This window comes from Dendrobates tinctorius, unplaced genomic scaffold, assembly GCF_039654945.1.
Source record: "Dendrobates tinctorius isolate UK_male_01 unplaced genomic scaffold, ASM3965494v1 ptg000084l, whole genome shotgun sequence".
NCBI classification, from domain to species: Eukaryota; Metazoa; Chordata; class Amphibia; order Anura; family Dendrobatidae; genus Dendrobates; species Dendrobates tinctorius.
The window spans coordinates 32025076-32048305 of NW_027361752.1; the positions used below are offsets into that span (position 1 = coordinate 32025076).

The 23230-nt window shown below is 41.8% G+C and overlaps 1 protein-coding gene across 4 annotated transcripts in view; it reads right to left on the reverse strand.

Moving 5' to 3' along the window:
* Positions 1-23230, reverse strand: part of APP (amyloid beta precursor protein) — a 321957-nt gene that overhangs the window by 20668 nt on the left and 278059 nt on the right. For 2 of the 4 annotated variants that reach the window (XM_073584514.1, XM_073584515.1), the window contains 4 exons: positions 21256-21384; positions 17986-18085; positions 7893-8111; positions 3244-3297 (listed from right to left, as the gene is read on the reverse strand). In XM_073584514.1, the coding sequence (XP_073440615.1) occupies positions 3244-3297; positions 7893-8111; positions 17986-18085; positions 21256-21384 (502 nt within the window). The remainder of the gene's footprint in view (positions 1-3243; positions 3298-7892; positions 8112-17985; positions 18086-21255; positions 21385-23230) is intronic. The other 2 variants (XM_073584513.1, XM_073584516.1) reach the window with 1 other exon arrangement.

A 23230-nucleotide genomic window follows, 5' to 3' on the forward strand; every position in this document is an offset into this window, starting at 1 on the left:
CAATCCCACAATACACGTGTATCCCTAATTCCCAATATGGCCATAAACCACGTGGCGTCTCTAGCAGGTCACTTGAAGTTAAGAGGTCACTCAGAAAACTGACTGCACTGATAGAGGGTGGCTATCATAATGTAAAGTGTTTTCTTCCTGAGTTTAAGAGCATTCGTTGTCAACACAAATCTATTATCACGCCATTTACCCGGGGAAATGAAGCATGAATTTGGCAGGCTCAGATAGACAAGCCCTGCATATGCTGGAACAGTGTGGGGGGTTTGTGCTCGCTGGAATGGGCAGACTCATGTCATTCATTGTATTCTGTTTGGGCTGCATCATTAACAACGCGAGAACATGCCAATTCTATCAGCCTAACACTTCTACATCAAAAAAGTAAGGTGGTAAAAGTACGGTAGATAATGTATTTTTGCACGTTCCAACATGCCACATTTTTCTTTAATTTTTGTATGTGACTAAATAGACCTTTATATAGTCGCATTTACCAAACTAATCCCTGATCACACACAATAGGCTGCCCTTTTCCAGCTTTCTTCAGCTCACTGTTTAGCTTTACTGTGTAGACTAGGACAGAAGACCACAGAGTCGTTTCATTATCTTTGACAGTTGATGGGTTCTATTTTTTTTTTTATGTAACCATTAACTCCTATCATAAGTAAGTGGGGTCAGATTTATTAATACAGTTTAAGTTTTACAAAATGAAAATTTAGACTGGATAGTTTAAAAACGTGTCGGATTGATCACAGTGGCTCACGCAGATTGACACATTTGGGGGATCTTTAGAATTTTTAGTCACCTATTAGTTGGCTTACTTTGTACCAGAAATTCGTGCCTTAATTTTGGCACAAGGTGTCACATGAGCTCTCAGCTTGGCCAATCATTTTCAATAGCTAGAGAGGAGAAAGTCGATGCCAGACACAACAGACAATGGCTTATCTTGGTCGGTTAAAATGCCAACCGCCCGAGGCATCATCTGTTGGGGAAGAGCCGAGAGGCCTCCATGAATATCAGATGATTTTTTGGTCCCGCTGAAATTGTTGGGTTTGATGACTTTTATCCTATGTTTTGGAGACTTTAGTATGGATATGTTGAGTAGTTCACATTGCACTCTGACAAAAAAAAATAATAAGTAAAAAAAGTAAAAGCATCTCAAAGTATAAGTGTTAATTATAAAAAATAATTTACACTATAAAAAAGACCTATTTCTACAAATATTAGAAAATAAAGGGAAAATAGCTTTCATATCCAAATTGAAATTGTAATTTTCAAACATTGCGCCACATTAAAACCACTCTCGACACAAAAACCACTCACCAAAAAAAAAACCCCACTCAAATGAAATGGAAGCGAAAACTATAAAAGCAATATACCGCTTCCTGTAAACTATTACCGCTGTCAGAAAGCAGGCTTTTCTTCTGCATAAATGCAGCCTTATTGTAGACAGCAATACCCCCAGAGAGGGTGGACACATCACAAAGTGCTTACAATAATCAGGTTTTCTCCTGATGGCTGAATACAGAGAGACATTACCCATGATGACAGTTTCATAAGAAAGCGCCTCTATATTGTGAGCCGTATAGTCTCTCACAAAATATGTTCATTGAGGCTGGGAAATGTAACAGCGAACAAAACCCTACAGCATGCGTTCCCGAGAATGATGTCAAGTCTAGTACCACCAGTGTCATTAGATGCACTATAATGGGGGGGGGGGGGGGGGGGGGGCATCTGGACACGGAATATCAGAAATACATTTTTTAGTGTGATCATCCAGGACCTTTACTTTTTTTTAGCTTATGAAACTAGTGGATGATGGAAATATCAATATGTGGCAGTCGGTCAAGTCTTCACACTAGGGAAGATGAAGGAAATCATGGAAGCTTTGATGAGGCGGGACAGGTAGGAGAACGTTGATGGGACAACTAGAAGAACAGTGATGATGGAGAGGCAGATGAAGCTCTGTTCCCACTGAACTCGGTTGGGTCAGTCTGTCTAGGATCAATCTATTTTGAGACCTCCATATTTGAAGCAGAGGTGCAGAAAAGGAAAGACATTTGGAGAAGAGAAGACACCTCATGATAAGTGTCCCTTCATTATCTAAGATCTAACATTGGGGTCTTGATGTAGGAGAGACTAGAAACTAGAGCTATTAAAGGGCAAAGGGGAATATGAAAGAGGAAGAAGACATGTCAAAGTGAATGAGCTATGTAAAGGAAGTAGTCTTAAAGGGGGTCGGCCAATGCTTCACACAGGAAATGCTGCTCAGCCAATCACTAGTTGAAGAGGGTCATCGTGGCAGCCTGTCATTGGCCGAGTGGAACTCGGGGAGCTCCGGAATAGGGCTGTTAGGGAGAAGTACTCCTTCTTTTCTTTATTCCCTTGATATTTATATTTTTAAAAAAAAAAAACAATGCTATCAGCTTCGATTAGAAAAATGGGCCAAGTAAATAAAGAAAAGCTGCAATACAATACAATACTATGGATAAAAGTGTCGCAGTTTATTAAAACAGACCCATTCTTCTAATACAAGACAACCCCCTTAAAAATGACGTGTCAATAGGCCAAGAGTGGCCAGTTTTTGCTCATATTTTATTCCCGCTGCTCCCCCAAGTATTGCGCTTTTTTTCCCCAAAGTCATACATATGGACCTTTTTACTTACAGCTAATTTACATGTTCTTTACATAAGGGGTGTGACTCACCGGATCCTCGGAGGCGTGTTTCAGCTGCACTGCATAATTACTCTGAGCCACTCCCTCTTTGTAAAAACCCCAAAATTAACACTAAATTATACAACCCATATTACTGGAACCGCATGGCAAATTGTATAAAACAAAACAAACAAACAAAAAAAAAAACCAACAACCCACAAACGGATTACTGAGGAGAGCAGCGAGAATAAAAATAAGAGCAAAAACTGTCCAATTCTGACTTGGCGATAGGTCCTCTTTAAAAATGTGGGAAGCACTTTAGAGAAAGACATGGCTAATACAGAACATACATATCATGACTCATGGGAATGAAGGTAACACATATATCAAGTAAATAATATTGCTAAGATATGTTATCACATATAGTTGAGCAGGTGCAATATTAGAAAGTCAAGGGCAAGTTCATGCAAAAAGTGATTCTTAAAAATTACAGCAAAACACATATATCTGATACAAAAATGAACCGCAAGCAGGCAAGCGAAATCCGTGCTAAGGATGGAAGGTGAATGGCAAAGCGTTATATACCTGGTCGTGTAGTGAGTCCTCTATCTGCGGCAGGGCGAGCATCAACCGGTTCAACTGGGAACGTGCAGCAAAAGAATATATATATATAGAAAAAAAATAAAAGAGTAGGAAAAGCAAATAAAAATAACAATACATCATTTACTGAATGGGAAGGAGACACAGGGAAAATATATAGAGTGGTAAAAATGCAACTAGGGTTAATGTGCCAGACGGATAGGACAGGAGGAACAACGTACAAGGAGGCTAGTACACTCTGAGGCACTGCTGTATATATCCTCACATCATGCAAGGAAATCATATATGCTGATATTCTGGCTTGACAGCTCATGTGATCACTGGGGATCACGGCATAGGAAAGAGCAAGATCAAAAAACGTTTTTTTCTGCAAAATTCTAAAGGACCTAATTGATAACACTCACAAAAGAACAAACTGATGGCCTATATCATCCGAGCTGTACATGATTTAAAAAACTCCAATCTATCTCCAAACACTGCCCAGTGTATAACAGAAATTCCACAAAAAAAAGCTTTAAAAGCTACATACACCTTTGCATCTTTTGTTTATTCGCAATGCATTTTTTTATGTAGAAGAATGCAAATTGTCTCTTCAGAGAGGAAGAGGATTAGAACTCTAGCGCCACCTATTGGAAGTAGCGATCCTAAAAGTCACTGTCAACCCTTTAACGAGCCTTGTCACGTGACTTAGGATAAAAGCCAAGCCAGAATCTCAATTTGCAGATACTATGTTTCGTGGTGCTGCCCCTCATCAGTGCAAAGTGTGAGATCTGGTTTAGCTATGTGAGAGGCATCTGACCAGGATCCAAGAAGTATCGTTTCTCTCTCTGAAGGGACCATTTGCATATTTCCCAGAGGAGCATTGCGGCTTTAAGTCTCCTCATCTTGGCATGCTTAGCATGTCGATCTCGCAAGGAGAAATGATACTTCTTGGATCCTTATGTAGAAGAAAATTTCTTTGACAGATTTTCATTAAAAAATGTTAACTTTTATTTTTGCAATGCATTTGAATACATTGTAAGCTGCTTGATGCTGTTCATTGTCTATCCTGACTATTGGCTGCCCTTCGGTCTTTAAATCTGTTCATGTCAAATCAGAATATACAGTGGGGAAAATAAGTATTTGATCCCTTGCTGATTTTGTAAGTTTGCCCACTGACAAAGACATGAACAGTCTATAATTTTAAGGGTAAGTTAATTTAACATTGAGAGATAGAATATCAAAAATAAAATCCAGAAAATCACATTGTATAAATTATATATTTTTTTTGCATTTTGCAGTGTGAAATAAGTATTTGATCCCTTACCCACCATAGGGAGTTCTGGCTCCTACAGACCAGTTAGACACTCCTAATCAGCTCGTTACCTGCATTAAAGACAGCTGTCTTATATAGTCACCTTTATAAAAGACTCCTGTTCACAGACTCAGTCAGACTCTAATCTCTACAACATGGGCAAGACCAAAGAGCTTTATTAGGATGTCAGGGATAACATCGCAAACCTTAACATAGTTGGAACGGGTTACAAAACCATAAGTAAAATGCTGGGTGAGAAGGAGACAACTGTTGGTGCAATAGTAAGAAAATGGAAGAAATACAAAATGACAGTCGATCTGGCACACCATGCAAAATCTCACCAAGAAAACCACTGGTAACACATTACCCCGTAAAGGTTTAAAATCCTGCAGTGCTCGCAAGCTTCCCCTTTCTCAAGAAGGCACGTGTGCACACTAGGGATGGGCGAATCTACTCGTTAGGACTCGTTACTCTGCGAGTAGTAGGGGACTCGCACAGTAGGGGATTACTCGCACAGTAACGAGTCCAATGCAAATAAGGCTAAGTGCACACGTACCGGAACTCTCGCGGAAATTACCGTGAGAATTCAGGAATTCCATTCCGCGGGAAAATCGCATTTTAAAATTCCCGCGATTTTCCCGTGGAAAACTAGCGATTTGCAAGCGTATTTAGCTTGCAAAATGCTAGCGTTTTCCAAGCGATCTGTAGCATCGCTTGGAGAACTGATTGACAGGTTGGTCACACTCGTCAAACATAGTGTTTGACAAGTGTGACCAACTTTTTACTACTGAGGCCGCCTATGTGGCATCAGTAGTAAAAGATAGAATGTAAAAAAAAATAAAAAATGGTGTTATTCTTACCCTCCGACGTCCCGCGCAGCCTTCCCGCCTCTCCACGCATCCGTTCCCAGTAATCCTTTGCGAAAATGCCCGCGATGACGTCCGTTCTCGCGGGATCGCGATGTCTCGCGGTAATTCGCGATGACGTCGCGCGAATGACCGCGAGACTTCGCGATCCCACGAGAACGGACGCCATCGCGGGCATTTTCGCAAAGGACTACTGGGAACGGATGCGTGGAGAGGCGGGAAGGCTGCGCGGGACGTCGGAGGGTGAGAATAACAATATTTTTTATTTTTAAATTCTATTTTTTACAGGGATATGGTACCCAAAGCCCGGAGGACAGTCTCCTCTCCTCCGGACCGTGGGTACCATCTGCAATTGTTCTGCTTACTTTCCGCATGGTGTGCACAGCCACATGAGGGAAGTAAGCGGAACAAAAAAAATTGCAGCACAGGAATCGCTGCAATACTCGCATCCCCATTCATTAACATTGGACTCGCTAGACTCGCAACGAGTAGCGAGTTTCCGAGTCGGACTCGTTAGAGTCTAGCGATTCCGAGTATTTCAGGATTCGCCCATCCCTAGTGCACACCCGTCTGAAGTTTGTCAATGAACACCTGGATGATTCTGTGAGTGATTAGGAGAAGGTGCTGTGGTCAGATAAGACAAAAATTGAGGTCTGTGGCATTAACTCAACTCGTGTTTGGAGGAAGAGAAATGCTGCCTATGACCCAAAGAACACCATCCTCACTGTCAAGCATGGAGGTGGAAACATTATGTTTTGGAGGTGTTTCTATGCTAAGGGCACAGGACTACTTCACCGCATCAATGGAAGAATGGATGGAGCCATGTATAGGGTTGATCGAATAGCTTCGGATAAGAGGTTATCCGAATAGCTATAGCACTTACCGAATAGCTGCCTAGGTAACCTGGATCGCTCCCGATAATCAGTTGTTCGGTGCCACAGCTGCATGTGTCGTGGCTGTGTGATATTCACAACTAACAGGCTCTCCATGCATGTGTTGTGACTGTCATACAGCCTTGACACCTGCAGCTGTGGCGCCGAACAGCTGGTCATCGGGAGCGCTCCAGGTATCCAGGTTCCCGATGCAGCTATTCGGTAAGCGCTATAGCTATTCGGGATAAGCACTTATCCGAAGCTATTTGATCAACCCTAGCCATGTATCGTAAAATCCTGAGTGACAACCTCCTTCCCTCCGCCAGGACATTAAAAATGGGTCGTGGCTGGGTCTTCCAGCAAGATAATGACCCAAAACATACAGCCAAGGCAACAAAGGAGTGGCTCAAAAAGAAACACATTAAGGTGATGGAGTGGCCTAGCCAGTCTCCAGACCTTAATCCCATAGAAAACTTATGGAGGGAGGTGAAGTTCCGAGTTGCCAAGAGACAGCCTCAAAATCTTAATAATTTAGAGATGATCTGCAAAGAGGAGTGGACCAAAATTCCTCCTGACATGTGCGCAAACCTCATCATCAACTACAAAAAACATCTGACTGCTGTGCTTGCCAACAAGGATTTTGCCACCAAGTATTAGGTATTGTTTGCCAGAGGGATCAAATACTTATTTCTCACTGCAAAATGCAAATAAATTTATATAATTTATACAATGTGATTTCTGGATTTTATTTTGTATATTCTATCTGTCAATGTTAAAATTAACCTACCTTTAAAATTATAGACTGAACATGTCTTTGTCAGTGGGAAAACTTACAAAATCAGCAAGGGATCAAATAATTATTTCCCCCCCCCCCCGTAGCATTAAGGAGATGATTGTAGAAGTTTGAGACTGAGCTGACAGGGGCATGAATATTGGTGTAGTTACTGAACATACTAAACTACATCAAGCAGCTTGCAATGTAAGCTGAAGTTGCCGAACAATTAAAAATTCATAATAAAAACCAATTACCCTAATATTTTTGATAAGTTATGTTAAAGAAGATGCAAAGCCTTTAAACACAATTAAAAAATGTCAGATGACAATGTCATAATTGATAATTTCCTAGGATGTTACAAAACTTTTATGCAGGTGACATTTACACTAGATTATTGTATTATGCAGTTATTCATTTGGTCTTTAAAGAGAAGATTGCAACTGCCCTACAACAGCAAAAGCTTTTACACTTTGACCAGATTAAGTAGGTTATGATCTGGTATATGCCCAAAGGTTCTCCGATCAGCCATTGGTAAAAAATAGGATCGGACTGGATTTTCACATGACAAATTCCATGGCGATAAGCATTCCATGAGTTGTCTTGCAGCCTCATATCCCAAAGTCTCTATTAAATTAGACAATCAGAGGTAGAATTGACTGTCAAATGATAAAGTATGTCTATGGCCACCTTAAGGGTTACAAATTGTCAACCATGCAGGACACAAGTAGCACAACAGCAGAAAACATAGGGGGGACCATGCAGAGATATATCTAAAAAACATGCAGATGTATCATATATAACAAGCCTCTCCAAAATGTTACTCTTACCTTCATTCTCAGTGTTTGCAGGGACTGGATCCACACCAAATGGATGCCAAGGCTGAAGGTCAACATTGTACTCGCCATCCCCTGGGAGAAGCTCCACTGTGGTCTTAGTCTCCGTTAGAGAGGGCATGAGGGCATCGTTGCCGTAGCTGATTCTGGGCTCGCTGACCATGTTGGACAACACATCATCTGAGTAGTTCTGCTCCTTTTGGAACAACTCGTCTAGACAATATATGAAATTGACATCATATTAGACAAATTAGAACTAACATGTTAAACTCTAGCCTATGGACCAAATGTGGCACATTTGGCCTGCGACACCATATGGAGGACTATGTGGGGTCATTAATCTGTATGGAGGACTATGTAAGGCCCATTCTACTGTATGGAAAACTATGTGGGGCCCGTTATACTGTGTGGATGGCTGTATGGGGATCACACTGTATTGGGGTCACCATACTTTGCCAGGGGAGTTGAAGGGGGGTACAGATGGGTCATCATACCGTGTGTGTGGAGAGTACTGTGGAGGAATTCAATGTGGGAGTCTCAAACAGTATTTGGGGGCAATTTTGTTGGCATCATAGTTTATGGGTGAAATAAAGGGGCAAAGTTTTGAGATATGCGGTTTTGTGACACAACCAAATATTAAATAGTCTTTGGGAGGTGGGGTTGGAGGTGGTTAAGGCCCAATTAGAACTTCTGCTATGGGACACCATGATTTCTATGTACGATCCTGCCCGCGAGAAAATACCCAATGCTCCAGTCAGGTCTTCAGTCTCTTAAGGTTTATTCATTACTTTGTTTGAGGACAACTCCTTTAAGCTTGTTTCCATATTTGATAAGGAAAAAGTTCCTCAATTGTACACATTTTTAAAAAATAAATATTAAAGTTGACCCACGACTTTGTCCAAGTTTTTAATTCTGGCCCTCTGTGTATTTGAGTTTGACATCCCTGAATTAGAAGTTATTTGCTAAACTTTAGATGCTGTGTTCTGTTACTTTTGCTTTCCGTCATTAGAAGTTTTCAGTTGATTTTGGAGACTATTTTTGAAAAACCGACAATAAGAAGTACAGCCATATAGATTGTCACTTTTGAATAATTATTTTTTTTGTCTAACTACAGTCAGAAGAAAGATAAGAAGAGAGATGGCTGTGCATATGTGCAACTACATTAGTTCAAAGTCTGCAGTAGTTTTTCCCATAACTCTCAAAAGACTAAAATAAAGAGCCGCACACGTGGGTAGACAAAATGTCACCACATCTCCAGGAGGCATGAGAGTCAAGGCAACCCTTATTTTGTCAATAGGAAAGGGTTTCAAAGCAGAGGAAACTCCATCTACTAGAAATTATGGCAAATCCAGTGCATACACCTTAAATATTTAAGATAGACAAACATCTTTAAATTGAAACTGACAGGCAATTCACACTGCCCAAACCACGGACAACAAGAATTGCAGCCAGGTATATTATTCTCAGGAATGTTCTGGGCATTGCAGAGAATACATACTTTGAGGAACCAGCTGGGTACCATAGCCGAACAACAGACTAGTTCAGCACTGCGCCTTGCCAGTTTTACCAGCGCCGGAGAAGATGACTTGACGTGTCTTTCCCTATCTACTCTCGAAAGATCACTCTTGATCATAGGTTTACATTTTCTGAGCACCTCTCATATGACTACAACAAAATTCAGATCTTCTTTGATTTGGTCATAAACCAATATGGCTGACTTTAGAAAAAAACAGCTAAAGGTACAAATTCCCCATTAGAACGGAGGGGGTTATTGAAGGATTCATAGTTATTCATAACCAGCGATGTGTAAGGAAATAAATGAACCTGTAGAAGTCAAACGGTGCAAAATTTTACAATAACATTTTTGTTCCCGAAAGCATCCATATCCTTTAAGACCAAAACCAAGACACTATTGTCACTTATTTTCAGTGCTGTGGAGTCGGTAAGCCAAACCTGCGACTCCGACATATATTGCTTATATTTAAGTGAAAAATGTATTGTAGTACAATGTGAACATCAGACATTAAATCATTTTTATGATACAATAATCAAGATATTTAGATAGAACATAATATTTATTGGAATACAACTTTAGAACACAAAAAACTGTAATAAGTTGTAAATATGTAATACACTATGTAATATCGATTACATATAACACTATGTAATAAGCTATGCAAGTGGCAAATAAGTTTTCAACAAAAACATACTAAATAACATTTGTGCACTCTATGAATTTGTTCTAAGAAATAAAATTGCCTCCATCAGATCCTCCTTCATAGATGACCTCAAATCTGACCTAGTAATTTTAAGGCTAGAGAACAACCTCTCTACAGTAACTTGGGTTGGAGGCAAAGCCGTAACCACATGGGCAGCATCTCTAACTATTTCCGGGTATAAAGGAATTGCCTCATGCACAGTCAGTTTTGATGAATGGTTGAATTTTTCTATTTCTTTGAGAGCAAGTGAAACATTTTGCTGAAATATGGTCAATCTGCCTGCTATAGGAGACGGAGTGAAATCTTTTTCCTTGCAGCAACGCTTTGCCTGCTCCATATCATCCAAATACTTGTCAAAGTCAAACTCCTCATCTGATGAGGATGAAGATATGGCAGCAATAGCACTGTCAGGACCCGAGTCCTCTTGCGCCTGGCAGTCCTCCTGTAGGCCACTCATCCTAAGTGCTACCTCAGTCAGAGCTTCTTTTCCTTTAGTAAGCTGTTGATCATCAAGCAATATACGATGACTTGGGTCCACATAAACAGCTGCCAGAAAAATTTTATTTTCCAATAGCTGTGTCTCTCTCCGGTTCATTGAAGCAGAAATGCCATCTGCGATTAAACAGCAAAATAGCAAGTGCTTCCAACTCTCTCATGAAAATGCCAGGAGTTAAATCCTCAGCTTGTAATTTTTTAGTCACAGTAAATGGGTGATTAAGCAATTCCTTCAATTCAGCCACCTGTGTCCATTGACCTTCATTTAGGGTTACCTGAGGGTTCGCCATATCTATAAGAAACGGTTTTAGTTGATCAACAATTGCCCTTTTCCAGCACGTCTCTTCAAGATGGAATCAATTTTAGGGGTTCTGGCGGCAATAACCAATTTCCTCACTTTTCCAATCAGATTTCCAGCATGTCCCTCTTGCAGACTATCTCTTATTGCCAGCTGCAGCATGTGCAGAACACAGCGCATGTGATGAATAGGAAAGTGTTTTGAAGCAGCTTCAACAAGATCATCTATTTCTACAGTATAATTTTGCTGTTCTTCTGTAGTAATATCTGTTTGTTCCTCAGTTACATGAACAGCACTGTGGCCTTCCATCTCAAACATACTGAATCCTAAATGTTCCTCTAGCTGTTGTTCATTACTCTCATTCATCAGTGTAATTGTACTTATGTTTGAAGCATTGTCCGTTACAATAGCAAGAACCTGTTCTTTTTTGAGTTCGTAATCTTGCAGAACTTTTTCCACTAAGGCCTGGAGAAACTGGCTGCTGTGATGAGCTTTAGTATCTTTTACTGCCAGCGTGTTGGTAACAATTTTTGTTGTCACAAACCTATCGAATATTGATGGCAAAATAGTTCACTCTCTGATGTGTGCAGGCATCCATTTTAAGAAACATGAAGCGTCTTTTGAGAGTCTTTTTAAGATCTTCCTTTTGTTTAAGGGCTTCTTCAATCACTAATTTTCTAATACTTTCTCTTTCCAGAGAAACACCAAGTTTGCGGGCCATTTCTCCATTAAGAGCTGTAAAAGCTGGTCGTGCCAATAATGGTACACCGTCCTTCACAACAAGCTGTATGAGCTGTCTTTTAGACATATCTGCTGTCATTGTTACAGTAACTTTGTCACTTACAAAATATCTTGTTAATGATGTTTGAGACGCTCATTCCTCCTCCTTTGCCTGGCAGGAAGTGTAAAGCCCCCGTTACACACTGCGATATCGCTAGCAATATCGCTGTAAAGTCACCGATTTTGTGACGTTGCAGCGATATTGCTAGCGATATTGCTACATGTGATACTTACCTACGACCGGCTCCCCCGCTGGTTATCGCTGATCGCGCGAGAAGCTCCTGGACCATTTCTCGTCGGCCACTTCCTGCTGGGCTTCCTGTGGTGCCGACGAGCGACTCGTGGAGCCGGGCGGGAGGACGCGGGATCGCCACGTTTGACAGGTAAGTAGCGATCCCCGTCCCCAGCGATGTCGCTGGTGAGTTCTGCCTGAGTGGCAGCTCACTAGCGACCACCTAGCGATGCACCAGCGATCCTGACTGCATCATATCGCTAGTTGGGATCGCTGGTGCATCGCTAGGTGTAACGGTACCCTTAGTCTGTGTGCTACCTAGCTTTCATTCTTTTTGGTACAGATAAGATATGGAGACAGATATGGATAAGTGGATGGATAGAGCAGATTTCTAATCTGCTTTCTATTTTGAAAACATTATCTATGAGCTCAAAAACCTGTCAGGTGTTGTGGTTTTTTAAAAATCTGATCTGCTTTTGCAGCTGAAAAACGTATCCTCAAAAAATCGCAGTAAAAACGCTGTGTGTGAATGTAGCCTTAGATCAGGAATAGAACAGCCATTTATAGGACATTTCATAACTTTCCCAAATTCCTATGAAAAAATATTCAGCACATTCTGCATTGAATTACTGTACCCAATTTATTATATATTTTAGGAGTCGGACCATCTTATACAGACTCCAACTCCACCAAAATGAGCACCGACTCCACAGCCCTGCTTATTTCGGAGAAAGCTCAATAGCTAATTTTCCTGGATTCGGTGTGCATTAATGAGAGCTGCAGAGAAGCAGCGAGTACAGATTTGCTCTGGTAAATTAATTTTTTTTTCCAGCAGGAAACCCCACGGAGACTCAGCAGACACAGAAGCTAGTAATGAGTCATGAAACTCTAATAAAGAACACAGGCCGGGAAAACCAGCGTGAGGCCTAATCACATCTAAATGTACACAAGTAAATGACACAAGATGTATAGAGAAGGCTCTGCAGCCAGAAAATGCCCATGATATTACACTAAGATATGTAATAAAAAGTAAATAACGTCGTGTACAGGAGCTGGAGGGGAAAAATGTTACAAATATAAAGCACGGGGTCAATTGACTCATTCTGCATAAAACTCCTTGGGCCCTATGCTCTTGGGCAACGTAGCACATTACCTGACAAGGAAAATTATGTTGCTGTAGTAAAAGAACAATTCTCTAGAACATATTTATAAAAACATGTAAATATTCTGAGAATATTATCCATTGACTTAAAGTCAGGAGAATGAAGATTCCTTCCTAGGTGCCACAATAACATTTCCCTCACTGAAGCTCTACCACAGGCTCACCCTAAAACTACAAAGAACATGGGCACGTCCAACTTTAGTTATAAATTTTATTTTCTCGGGAACTTCATTGTGGGCCACGGGAACCATGGGTAATATGCTGACACTAAGAATAAATCTTGGGGGAAAAAAACTCAGCTCCTCCCCAAGATCCTTCACCTGCCCAGGCGACACCCAATGATTTCTTCTTCTTAGTGATCTCTTCCATCAGGCAAGGCTCCTAGCAATGGTTTTCACCTGTCTCTCTCATTTTTTGGGACAGAGTGATCTTGTATTCGTCACGCTTTCTCCCTAGCATGTTCCTTACTTTCCACCTGATGGGGAGATTGTTCTCTTTCCTGTAGGCAGTTCGCCTCATCTCCCTGAGAGGTTCTTCCATAATCTGACGTAGTCAAAAACTGTGCCTATCTCTCACAACATCGTTCAGTTGGTTATCCCGGCATGCTTTTGCAGATGTTGGACCGCCTCTTGGGCTACCACTGTTCATTGGTTTCGATCTGCCAATGTGGAAGATCTGGCAAGGCTATGGCGCAACTGCCAGGTCATGACTCAGATTTCAAGAGTGTTAGAAGCCTCTTGTGTCATACGGCTCCATACATTTTATCTTTTATTCCCTAGGGCCACTGAGCTCGTACCACTTTGTCAATGAATGCAAGTCTTAGTCGAAGGGGACTGCAACCAGCAGTTGCTCAGGTGGTGGTAACCTGAGGGATTGCTATTCTTCTTCTGTGATACTGGTGTCAGTTCTCCCACCCCAGAGACTGCTTTAGAATGTCCCATGAATGTTTTGCCCCAATGAAGAGCCAGAGAAATGGGGATTTTTGGTACTCACAGTAAAATCTGCTTCGTGTATCCTTTTTTGCGTGAAACAGCACCCTTTCATTTGGGGGGAGGGGCCTTGTTTTTGATCCTCTTAATACTTATGCATTAACTGAATAGCTCGGTGACGGCTGGCTAGGTGTAGGCTGTTGGGGAGGAGATGACTTTTTTCTAAGATATATTCTTAGTGTCATCCTCCAAATGGCAGCATATTACTCAAGGTTCCTGTGTCCCCCTATGAAGGTTAAGAGAAATAGATTTTACAATGAGTACCAAAAATCCTCAAATTTGGTTGTGAATTGTACAACTGAGAGACACACAATGGTTTCAGATTTGCATGTAAACCCAAATTACGGCCTTGGGTGTTAGATTTGGTAAAGAGGAGGGTGGGCTCACCTGGTCCATGTGTTGAGCTGGCCAGGTAAAGGGTTTGTCTAATCACACCACATTCATGACCTATCCAACGGATAGGTCATTAATATCAGATTGGTGGTGGTCCGACACCCTGCACATCCATCGCTCAGCTGTTATTTATTCTGATGTAGACACAAAACAGAGCTCCTCCATTCAGTGTATGGCAGCCACTAACGAGTATAGTACAATAGCCTCTAACAGAAGAATAATAACCGTACTGCAGTACCTGGCAGTGGCTGCTTATCACTGCATGGAGATGTGCCTTGTAGCGCCGTTTCATGTGTTTATGTTCGGCTGTCAACAGGGCTAACAATTGATTGGTGGAGGTGCCGGGTATCCGACCCCCACCAATCTGATATTGATGACCTATTCTACAGATAACTCATTAGTATAGTCTGCCCAGTAAACCCCTGTAAGCTCATTTGGAGCCTAAGGAAGGGGACCCTGTGCGATCGCATGTAAGAGTCACCACCATGAAGAATGGTATTGAAGATGATGGCCCTACCTGCATGCAAGTCTTGTTGAGGGTCATACAGCAATAAGATGTGCTGAATTCATTTGGAGACACATGCCACTTAATGTATTCAGTGCATCTCATCATTGGCTTGTGGCTCCGTACTGCTCGACAGACATATATTACTCCGCCAGTTTTGAAGAATTTGATGGGCGGGTGTAGCCACGCCCCATCCGCCTAAACTTCACTTATTTTGGCAGAGCTGCCCAGAACTGGCGTGAAAACACAAAAAGCGTGACTGTTTCCAGGCAGCTCCATGGAGAATGAAGGGAGTGTTTACACGGCATCTCCTTTCTAATGGGAATAAAAGAGCACTGATGGGGATAAAAAAAAGTGCTGATCAGTGCGGATGCCAGCAGTCAGAACCCCTCCGATCAAAAAGATATGGCTTGTTCTGTGGACAAGTGATATCTTGTTTTCATTGGAGAACCCTTTTAAGTCTCATTACGTTAAGGGCGTTGGTTTGACAAACTTCAAAGCAAAGATGTGATGTCAACTAGGAACCCTCCAATTGCTATGCAGCTGGTGGATACTACATTTTTAAGTTGTCAGGATGTCAGATCTTAGCGCCGGGAGGCCTCTTATTTTTTCAAAAGAAACAAATTTGAAAGAAGTCTGAAGAGTGCAAAGTTTGCTAAATGCATGCAAATAATTACAGACTTGTCAAATATGAGATAGGTGCATTCAGTCAACACTGCAAGGCCATTATCCATTATTCACTTTGATTGAATGTCTGCGGGATAACGCAGTGTCCTTACTTCATTCATAGGTTATATGCAAATAGCATTTTGGGTTGAAAAACAGAAAACTTGTTACTTTCCAATGCACAAGTAAGGTTGTCACGTCAGTAGGGTTGGCATGCCATCAACAGTGTGCAAATCTGGGACACTGGGCTATAAAATTCCAATAAGAAAACATCCTACGATTTTGCACATTGGATACTTGGCCAACCTTCTATGAGAGGTTGCCAGGAACTGTAATAATACAAGATATATGATATCCATGAAGGAAGGAGCCACTGTAGAGGGTGCACTTCACATCATGTCTCGTGCACCTCTGAAATGACTCAGTCAGGGGAATTTGACTCCACACACCCCTTCTTCAAGATTGGAAGGAAAATTTGCTGGTCTTCATGAATTGCTATAGCACTGCTGACCCGGATGTCGTCATGATAATATCTGGTCTCCTTGGCAACGATCGGCCCCTTGCGAGGATGACGATTACAGTGGAGAGGCGGCACCTCCTATCCCTGCCTTCTAAGGGTATGTGCACACGTTGCGGATTCGTGTGCGGATACGCAGCGGGTTTTCCAAGGGGTGGCAGTACCAAGTTATCCTAAGGAAAAGAAAAACCGCTGTGCACATGCTGCGAAAATTCTGCCTGGAAATGCAGCGGTTTATTTTCCGCAGCATGTCAATTCTTTGTGTGGATTCCGCAGCGTTTTTACACCCATTCCATTATAGGATTCCGCAGGTGTAAAAACGCAGGAGAAATCCACACAAAATCCACAGGAAATCCGCAGTAAAAACGCGGGTATTTTGACCTGCAGATTCTGCGGGAAAAATCCGCACACGAATCTGCAACGTGTGCACATACCCTTTATGCTGCGATAAATAGGGGATTAAACTGACGGGGGCGGTGCGGGCACCGCTCCTGGGTGTAAGTTGTCATGTCGCTGAACATCCGGCGGCAATCATGTGCGCACAGCTGCTAGGCGCACAAAATTGCCTGGACGTATCCATACGTCCAAGGTCGGGAAGGAGTTAAAGACAAAATTGGATAAATACTCTCAAGTCAATTGGATATATTACACAGATCTACAAAAAAAAATTACCGTATACACTCGAGTATAAACTGAGCTTTTCAGCACATTTTTTTGGTGCTGAAAAAGCCCCTCTCGGCTTATACTCGATTGAGGGTCCAGAACTTGGAGGGGGAAGGGCAGCGGAGGAGCAATGGGTCACAGAGGTAGGAACCAGCTGCTGCGGTTAACTCCTGTGCCCGCTGCTAAAGAGAAATTAATATTCACTGCACTGGCAATGAATATTCTCGGTAACAGCGCACACAGTGTCAGCCGCAGCAGCCGGTTCCTGCAGCTGCTGGGCGGTCACGTGTGCCGCTACTTAAGAGAGGCGAATGTCCATTTCTCTTAAGTAGCGGCATACGTGACCACCTGGTAATGCACCCACTACTTAATACTCACTGCCCTCCATGCATATAGTTTTGGTGTGGGGAGCGGTGAGTATCCTGGCAGCTGTGCTCTGCTTGTGAGCGTCGCATGACGTCCCTGCCATGCAGTGCAAGGGAGGGCAGGAAGAGTGTAATGGTTCATTTTTTTAATGTTTTTCATGGGGGCCAATCATACCAGGACAAGAATAGGGTCATGCATACATGGATAACAATGGGATCATGCATACAAGGACAGGGATGGAGCCAAGAATACACAGATAGGGATGGAGTCATGCAAACAAGAGGGGGACAATACATACCCGGCTTATACTCAAGTCAATAAGGTTTCCCAGTTGTTTTTTTTTTTTAGGTAAAATTAGGTTCCTTGGCTTATACTCGAGTATATACAGTATTATCTTTTTTAAGGTGCCGAGGTTTTTTGAATGGATTTAAGGGTATTTTGAGGGCGTTTAATTAAAAAAATCCCATTACCGTAATTTTACTGAACTGGTTTTAGGTTTTGAGGTAATTCATCCAGAAAAAAATGCATTCCCCCAAGGTGACTTTTGTGTGACAATAAATGCAATAGCTTTTGGTTTTTTGACTCTTTAAGTGTCAAGAAAGGTGAAGAAATATCTCATATTTTATATTTCAATTTGAAGCTTACAATGCCATAAAAGGGACTTTTTAAAGCAAGAAGACAGTCTGGCAAAACCAAAGTCATATTCTTACTCAGCATCATAAACTTGATATAAAAGCGTTCAGACATCGTTGGCGCCAATATCACGTTATTTATGATCATGAGAGAGACCAAATTTCCTTACCAACTTCATCCTGGATCTCCTCGGCCACAGCTGGTACTTTGTACAGGAGGGAGAAGCTCTGGTTCATCCTCTCATTAATCACGCGGAGGTGGGTCATCACCTACAGAGGTCACATATACACATTGGTTTTGTCAAGTATTATACAGTATTTCCTATTACTATTATGTCTGAGCTACTGACCTCACGTCTGGAGAGCAAATCTGTTGTTCACAAATTACCAGACTGTAGTGGGAATTAACTGTGATTTATGCAGGGGTCACAGTATAGGAGGAGGTGAGCTGTGACATCACCTATTGCGAATGGTGGATCCTGTGTTATCTACTGTGTATAAAGGGATTATCAGTCATACAGGAGGAGGTGAGCTGTGACATCACCTATTGCGAATGGGGGATCCTGTGTTATCTACTGTGTATAGAGGGATTATCGGTCATACAGGAGGAGGAGGTGACCTGTGACATCACCTATTGCGAATGGGGGATCCTGTGTTATCTACTGTGTATAGAGGTGTTATCAGTCATTGTACAGGAGGAGGAGGTGAGCTGTGACATTATTGTGAATGGTGGATCATGTGTTATCTACTGTATATAGGGGATTATCAGTCATTGTATAGGAGGAGGAGGTGAGCTGTGACATCACCTATTGTGGATCCTGTATTATCTACTGTATATAGGGGATTATCAGTCTGCCGCTGCAGACACAAGTGAGATCAAGGAGTGCCTGCACACTGACTCTGTGTGAGCTTCCAACTCTTTCACTGTCAGTGAGTGCAAGGCTGAGGATACAGGCAGCGCTCTCAATCATCACAATGGGAGTCGGGAAGGATGTATCTAATAAAACTGGTTTTACATAAAACAAAATAGGTAAAATCTGTACCACAAGTAGGATTTATATAGGGGTTAAACCAGGTCACCTGAATATAGGAAGTGACAGAGCCCCTTTTAAATGAACATTATTTTTGTATTGTTCCAAAAAGGATTTAGAAGACATTTCTAAAATATGTTTAGTACAGATACAAAATCATTAAAATCTTACATTTTACCAATTAGTTATTCTCTTTGACACTCGGTGACTTTGGTGTGAACATAGTTATGGTAGATCTACTACTAGAAATGAGAAGGGTCCAGGCATAAAGGAACGGGAAGAGCCAAAAGGCTCATTCCTTCACAAAAATATAGAAACAAGTCTGTAAAGCCACTATTTTTTTAAGTATTAAATTTGCAAACCAGAACATTTTTCGGGCTTTTGGCAAATTCTATGGACCAAAGAGAAGGCTTTACAAAACTCAATGTAAATGAACATCCTCCCACTGTGACATGAAGAGAGAAGAGCGAGCCCACTTTTTACCAGTAGCAGGGGTCCATGGCTTGGACAGTGGGGGGTCTGGGGAACTGTAGAAATCACTATTCTTGCAACATTAGGTACAGTGGCGTGATCTTAGCCAGCAAATTCAGTAGCACAGCTGGTTAGAAAAACGGAATAGCAGAAGACACCCCACCCCTGCAATTTTACAGCCCTGCTGCCATCTCTGCACAATCTGCATGGAGGCTGTACGCTCGGTCTCCTCGGAATATCCTTTACTGCTTAATGGACTAATAAAAATGGGTCCGCAAAGAAATGGGAATGCTAATAGGCCACAAGATGCACAGATTAGCAGCACGCTCGGTATCTACAGCAGGTACACCCAATCTGCAAGCTGTCTGCATATCCAAATATATCATCAGAAGCTTTTTCTTCTTTCCGCCGCACCACAGTAGTCATCTGTTTTCCGATGCATAAATCTGTCAGCCATAGATCAATAACACATTAGCGCTACAATGATCTACTAGGTACATCATCTCGCCTACAGTTAACTCTTCTGCTGACCAGTTAAGTCTACGGTGCCTGGAAATACGTTTTCTAGCCAAAATAAAGCCTGCGGTACCTGCAGTCTGATTGTACCAGAGGCGTAGGAGCGTCTGACTCATCCCTTTACGAGACGCCTTTATATCTACTCTGCAGATTTTTGCATCTATCCCACAAGTCTGGCGTTTCTGCAGATTCTGAATGATATATACTGCTGCTGTATCTGCGTTTCCTACCGCAGGGCAGGGCTGTGGAAATACATGAGAGAACGGCTTCATCCATTCTCATGATCTATGATAAATCCGCACAATGGAGCTTATATGAATCACACAATATCCTAGCAACATGCAGCAATCATTAACGGCACAAAACCGCTGTGAGGCTAGGTTCACATTTGTATGTCTGCAGACTTACTGCATATGCATCGGAAGTATACCTTAAAAATCTAAGCACACATGTGCCATACATCTGCCTACATCTGCAAAATCTAATGTATATAATACATCCATGTACACAATATGACAGAAATACAACAAAACGTAATCAAAAGAGCAGTTTTTTGCCCATTTTAGTTTACGGCTACACAGCCATATATGTCTAAATACCATTTTTTTTTGCAATACCGGAATATACAGAATGCACTGTATAAATGTGAACACAGCCTAACCATACATTGTCATCAGTCAGCTTCAGCGATCAAATGCCCACCCCACCGGAAGAGTAAGCAAGACGACCGATGGAAAAACCAGGCAAGATTATGAAGGAGAGGCGGGAGATTGACAGGCGAGTATATTTATTAATTTTTAGGCCATGCTTGTTTTAAGCATTAATATTTAACCAAGTTTACCAAAAATAAGCATTGCCTTTAAGAAACTAAAGTATTTTCGGCAATCGCTCAAAATTTGATGTACCATAGAGGCAGAAGATGTTGTGACTACGACGATGCAGGAAAGAGGGCACGCAGCTCTAGTTGGCCTCTTCCTTTATTCCACCGGGTGGTGAGAACTTGTGCGCGGAACGTGTTCTCCACAGGTCTGGCAACTTTTGCAAACAAAGGTGTTGTGAACAACCCAATCATCATGAAAAGGAGCTGGGAGACAACAAGCATCAGGTCCTCATGTTTCGGCTGGTCAGATAGGTAGTTGTGGCAATCCGCACCAAAAGTTGGTTTCCGTATGAATGCCCTTGCTCATTAATACTTACCAAAAACTTCACACTGATGAATCCATTTATTGTAGTAGACCCAAAATCCTTTGGAATTAGATTAGATCCACTGATCCCATCTAAATCTAAGAGTTGTGTATCTAGGGTCTTCAATGGTCTCTTGACAATTGACAATAATTGGACAAGTCATTTCCTTCATCCATTTATACTCTTCTATTTTTTTTTTAAAGGTTCTCAAGAAAATCTTATTGTAAATGAAGTTACCTGAGATCGAATCTGAGCAGCCTTCTTGGGATCGACCATGCGGACATGCTCGAAGTGTTTGAGGGTGTGCTGTCTGTCCTTCTGCTCGGCACGTACGTACTTCTTCAGCATATTGAACACATGGCGGGGCTGCAAGATAGGACAAGACGCTGAAGATCTCACAATTCAATGCACAGATGGATTTATAGCAGTCATTAAATTAATCCCAAATTACACTAAGTTAATTAATGATGTCCCCAATTTCACGTGGAGGAGGCCAAGTGGGAAAACAAAAAAAATCTTACAAAAATTAACAATATAAACTAATAGATAACAATGTGGAATTAAGTAGATAATGTTTTAATCGCTCGTCATTTACAGCCAATTCTGATAAGTGATCAGTTCGTAGTGTCAGCCATGCCTATAGGTAACAATCCAAGATTGTATGCACAATCTCACGGTCTTTATCAATCCCTGACACAAATACTCATCACATATAAAATCTGCCCATAGAAAACATGTTACAGGAATTTAAAGAGTAAACGCCCTTTAAAAAAATATTCCTGCATGTCGTAGTGATGTTAGAAGTTTTATCAGTGGGAATGCAAGTGCTGAGACTCCTTCCAATAAATCAAGAAAGAGGAAAAAACGTCAGCCAATTGTTGGTCTCCATGGTGTTCACACGTAGCGTTTTTTTCGCGTTTTCGCTGCGATTTTAAATGTGCGATTTTGCAGCGAAAACGCACAAAAAGCATCCCATGCATTCCTATAGCATTCCGCACATGCTGTGCTAATGCTGCGGATTTTTCCGTGGCGGAATTACATGGTGGAAAAATACGCAGCATACTCATTCTTTGTGCGGAATCACGGGAAAATCCCAAAAATCCGCACACATAGGAATGCATTGTTCTGCTTACTTTCCGCTTGTGGCTATGCCCACCATGCGAAAAGTAAGCAGAACATTTGCGGATGCTACCCACGGTCCGGAGGAAAGGAGACTGTCCTCCGGGCTTTGGGTACCATATCCCTGTAAAAAATAGAATTAAAATAAAAAAATCGTCATATTCTCACCTTCCGATGTCCCTCGCAGCGTCCCCAGGCCTCAGCGATACACACGGCAGCTCCCGTTCCCAGCGATGCATTGCGACATTGACCTTTGATAAAGTCGCGGTCTCGCGAGACCGCAACAACATCAAAGAGGTCATTGTCGAAAGGCATCGCTGGGAACGGGACCTGCCGGGAGCATCGCGATGATCGGTGAACGCTGCGCGGGACGTCGGAAGGTGAGAAAAACACAATTTTTTATTTTTTAAAAAATATTTTTCCGCAGGAAATTCGTGGGAATTTAAAATCCGTTTTTCTCACATATTTCCCGCGGAATGGAATTCCGCAACGTGTGCACATAGCCTTAAAGAAAAACTCCTCTAGTTGGTATTGCATTTTAAAGAGGATTTTAAGCATGGGTGGTTTAGGAGGTGTGGCCAGCATATTCAGGGGTGGGGCTTGGGCTAGATATATGTGCATGTTACATGTACTAGTCTCTGTTTTTCATCCATAATTGTTAGGCTATGTGTATACACTGTAGAAAGGTTGACTTTGGGACACAATGACAAGACATCTCTGGAGACCTTTCAAATAAATCATGCTGTCTGTCAGAATGAGGAAATCCTATTGATTGTGTCACTGAGGTTTCTAGCCTCACTACCCAGTATTGATTGATGTATTTAATTGGAAAATGTCCAAGTCTCTTCAATATCTGTAAGAAAGCCGGCTGTGACAGCCAGAGCATGACCTGATGTGTACGCTCACACCTCAATATAAATGCACAGAAATGCTAAGATCTATGAAGAGCTTAAAGTGAACCTGTCAGCAGGTTTGGCCGATATAAAATATGGCCACTCTCTTTCAGGGCTGATATATAGCATTCTGTAATGCTGTAGATAAGCCCCAGATCTGACCTGCAAGATAATAAAAACAAGTTTTATTATACTCACCG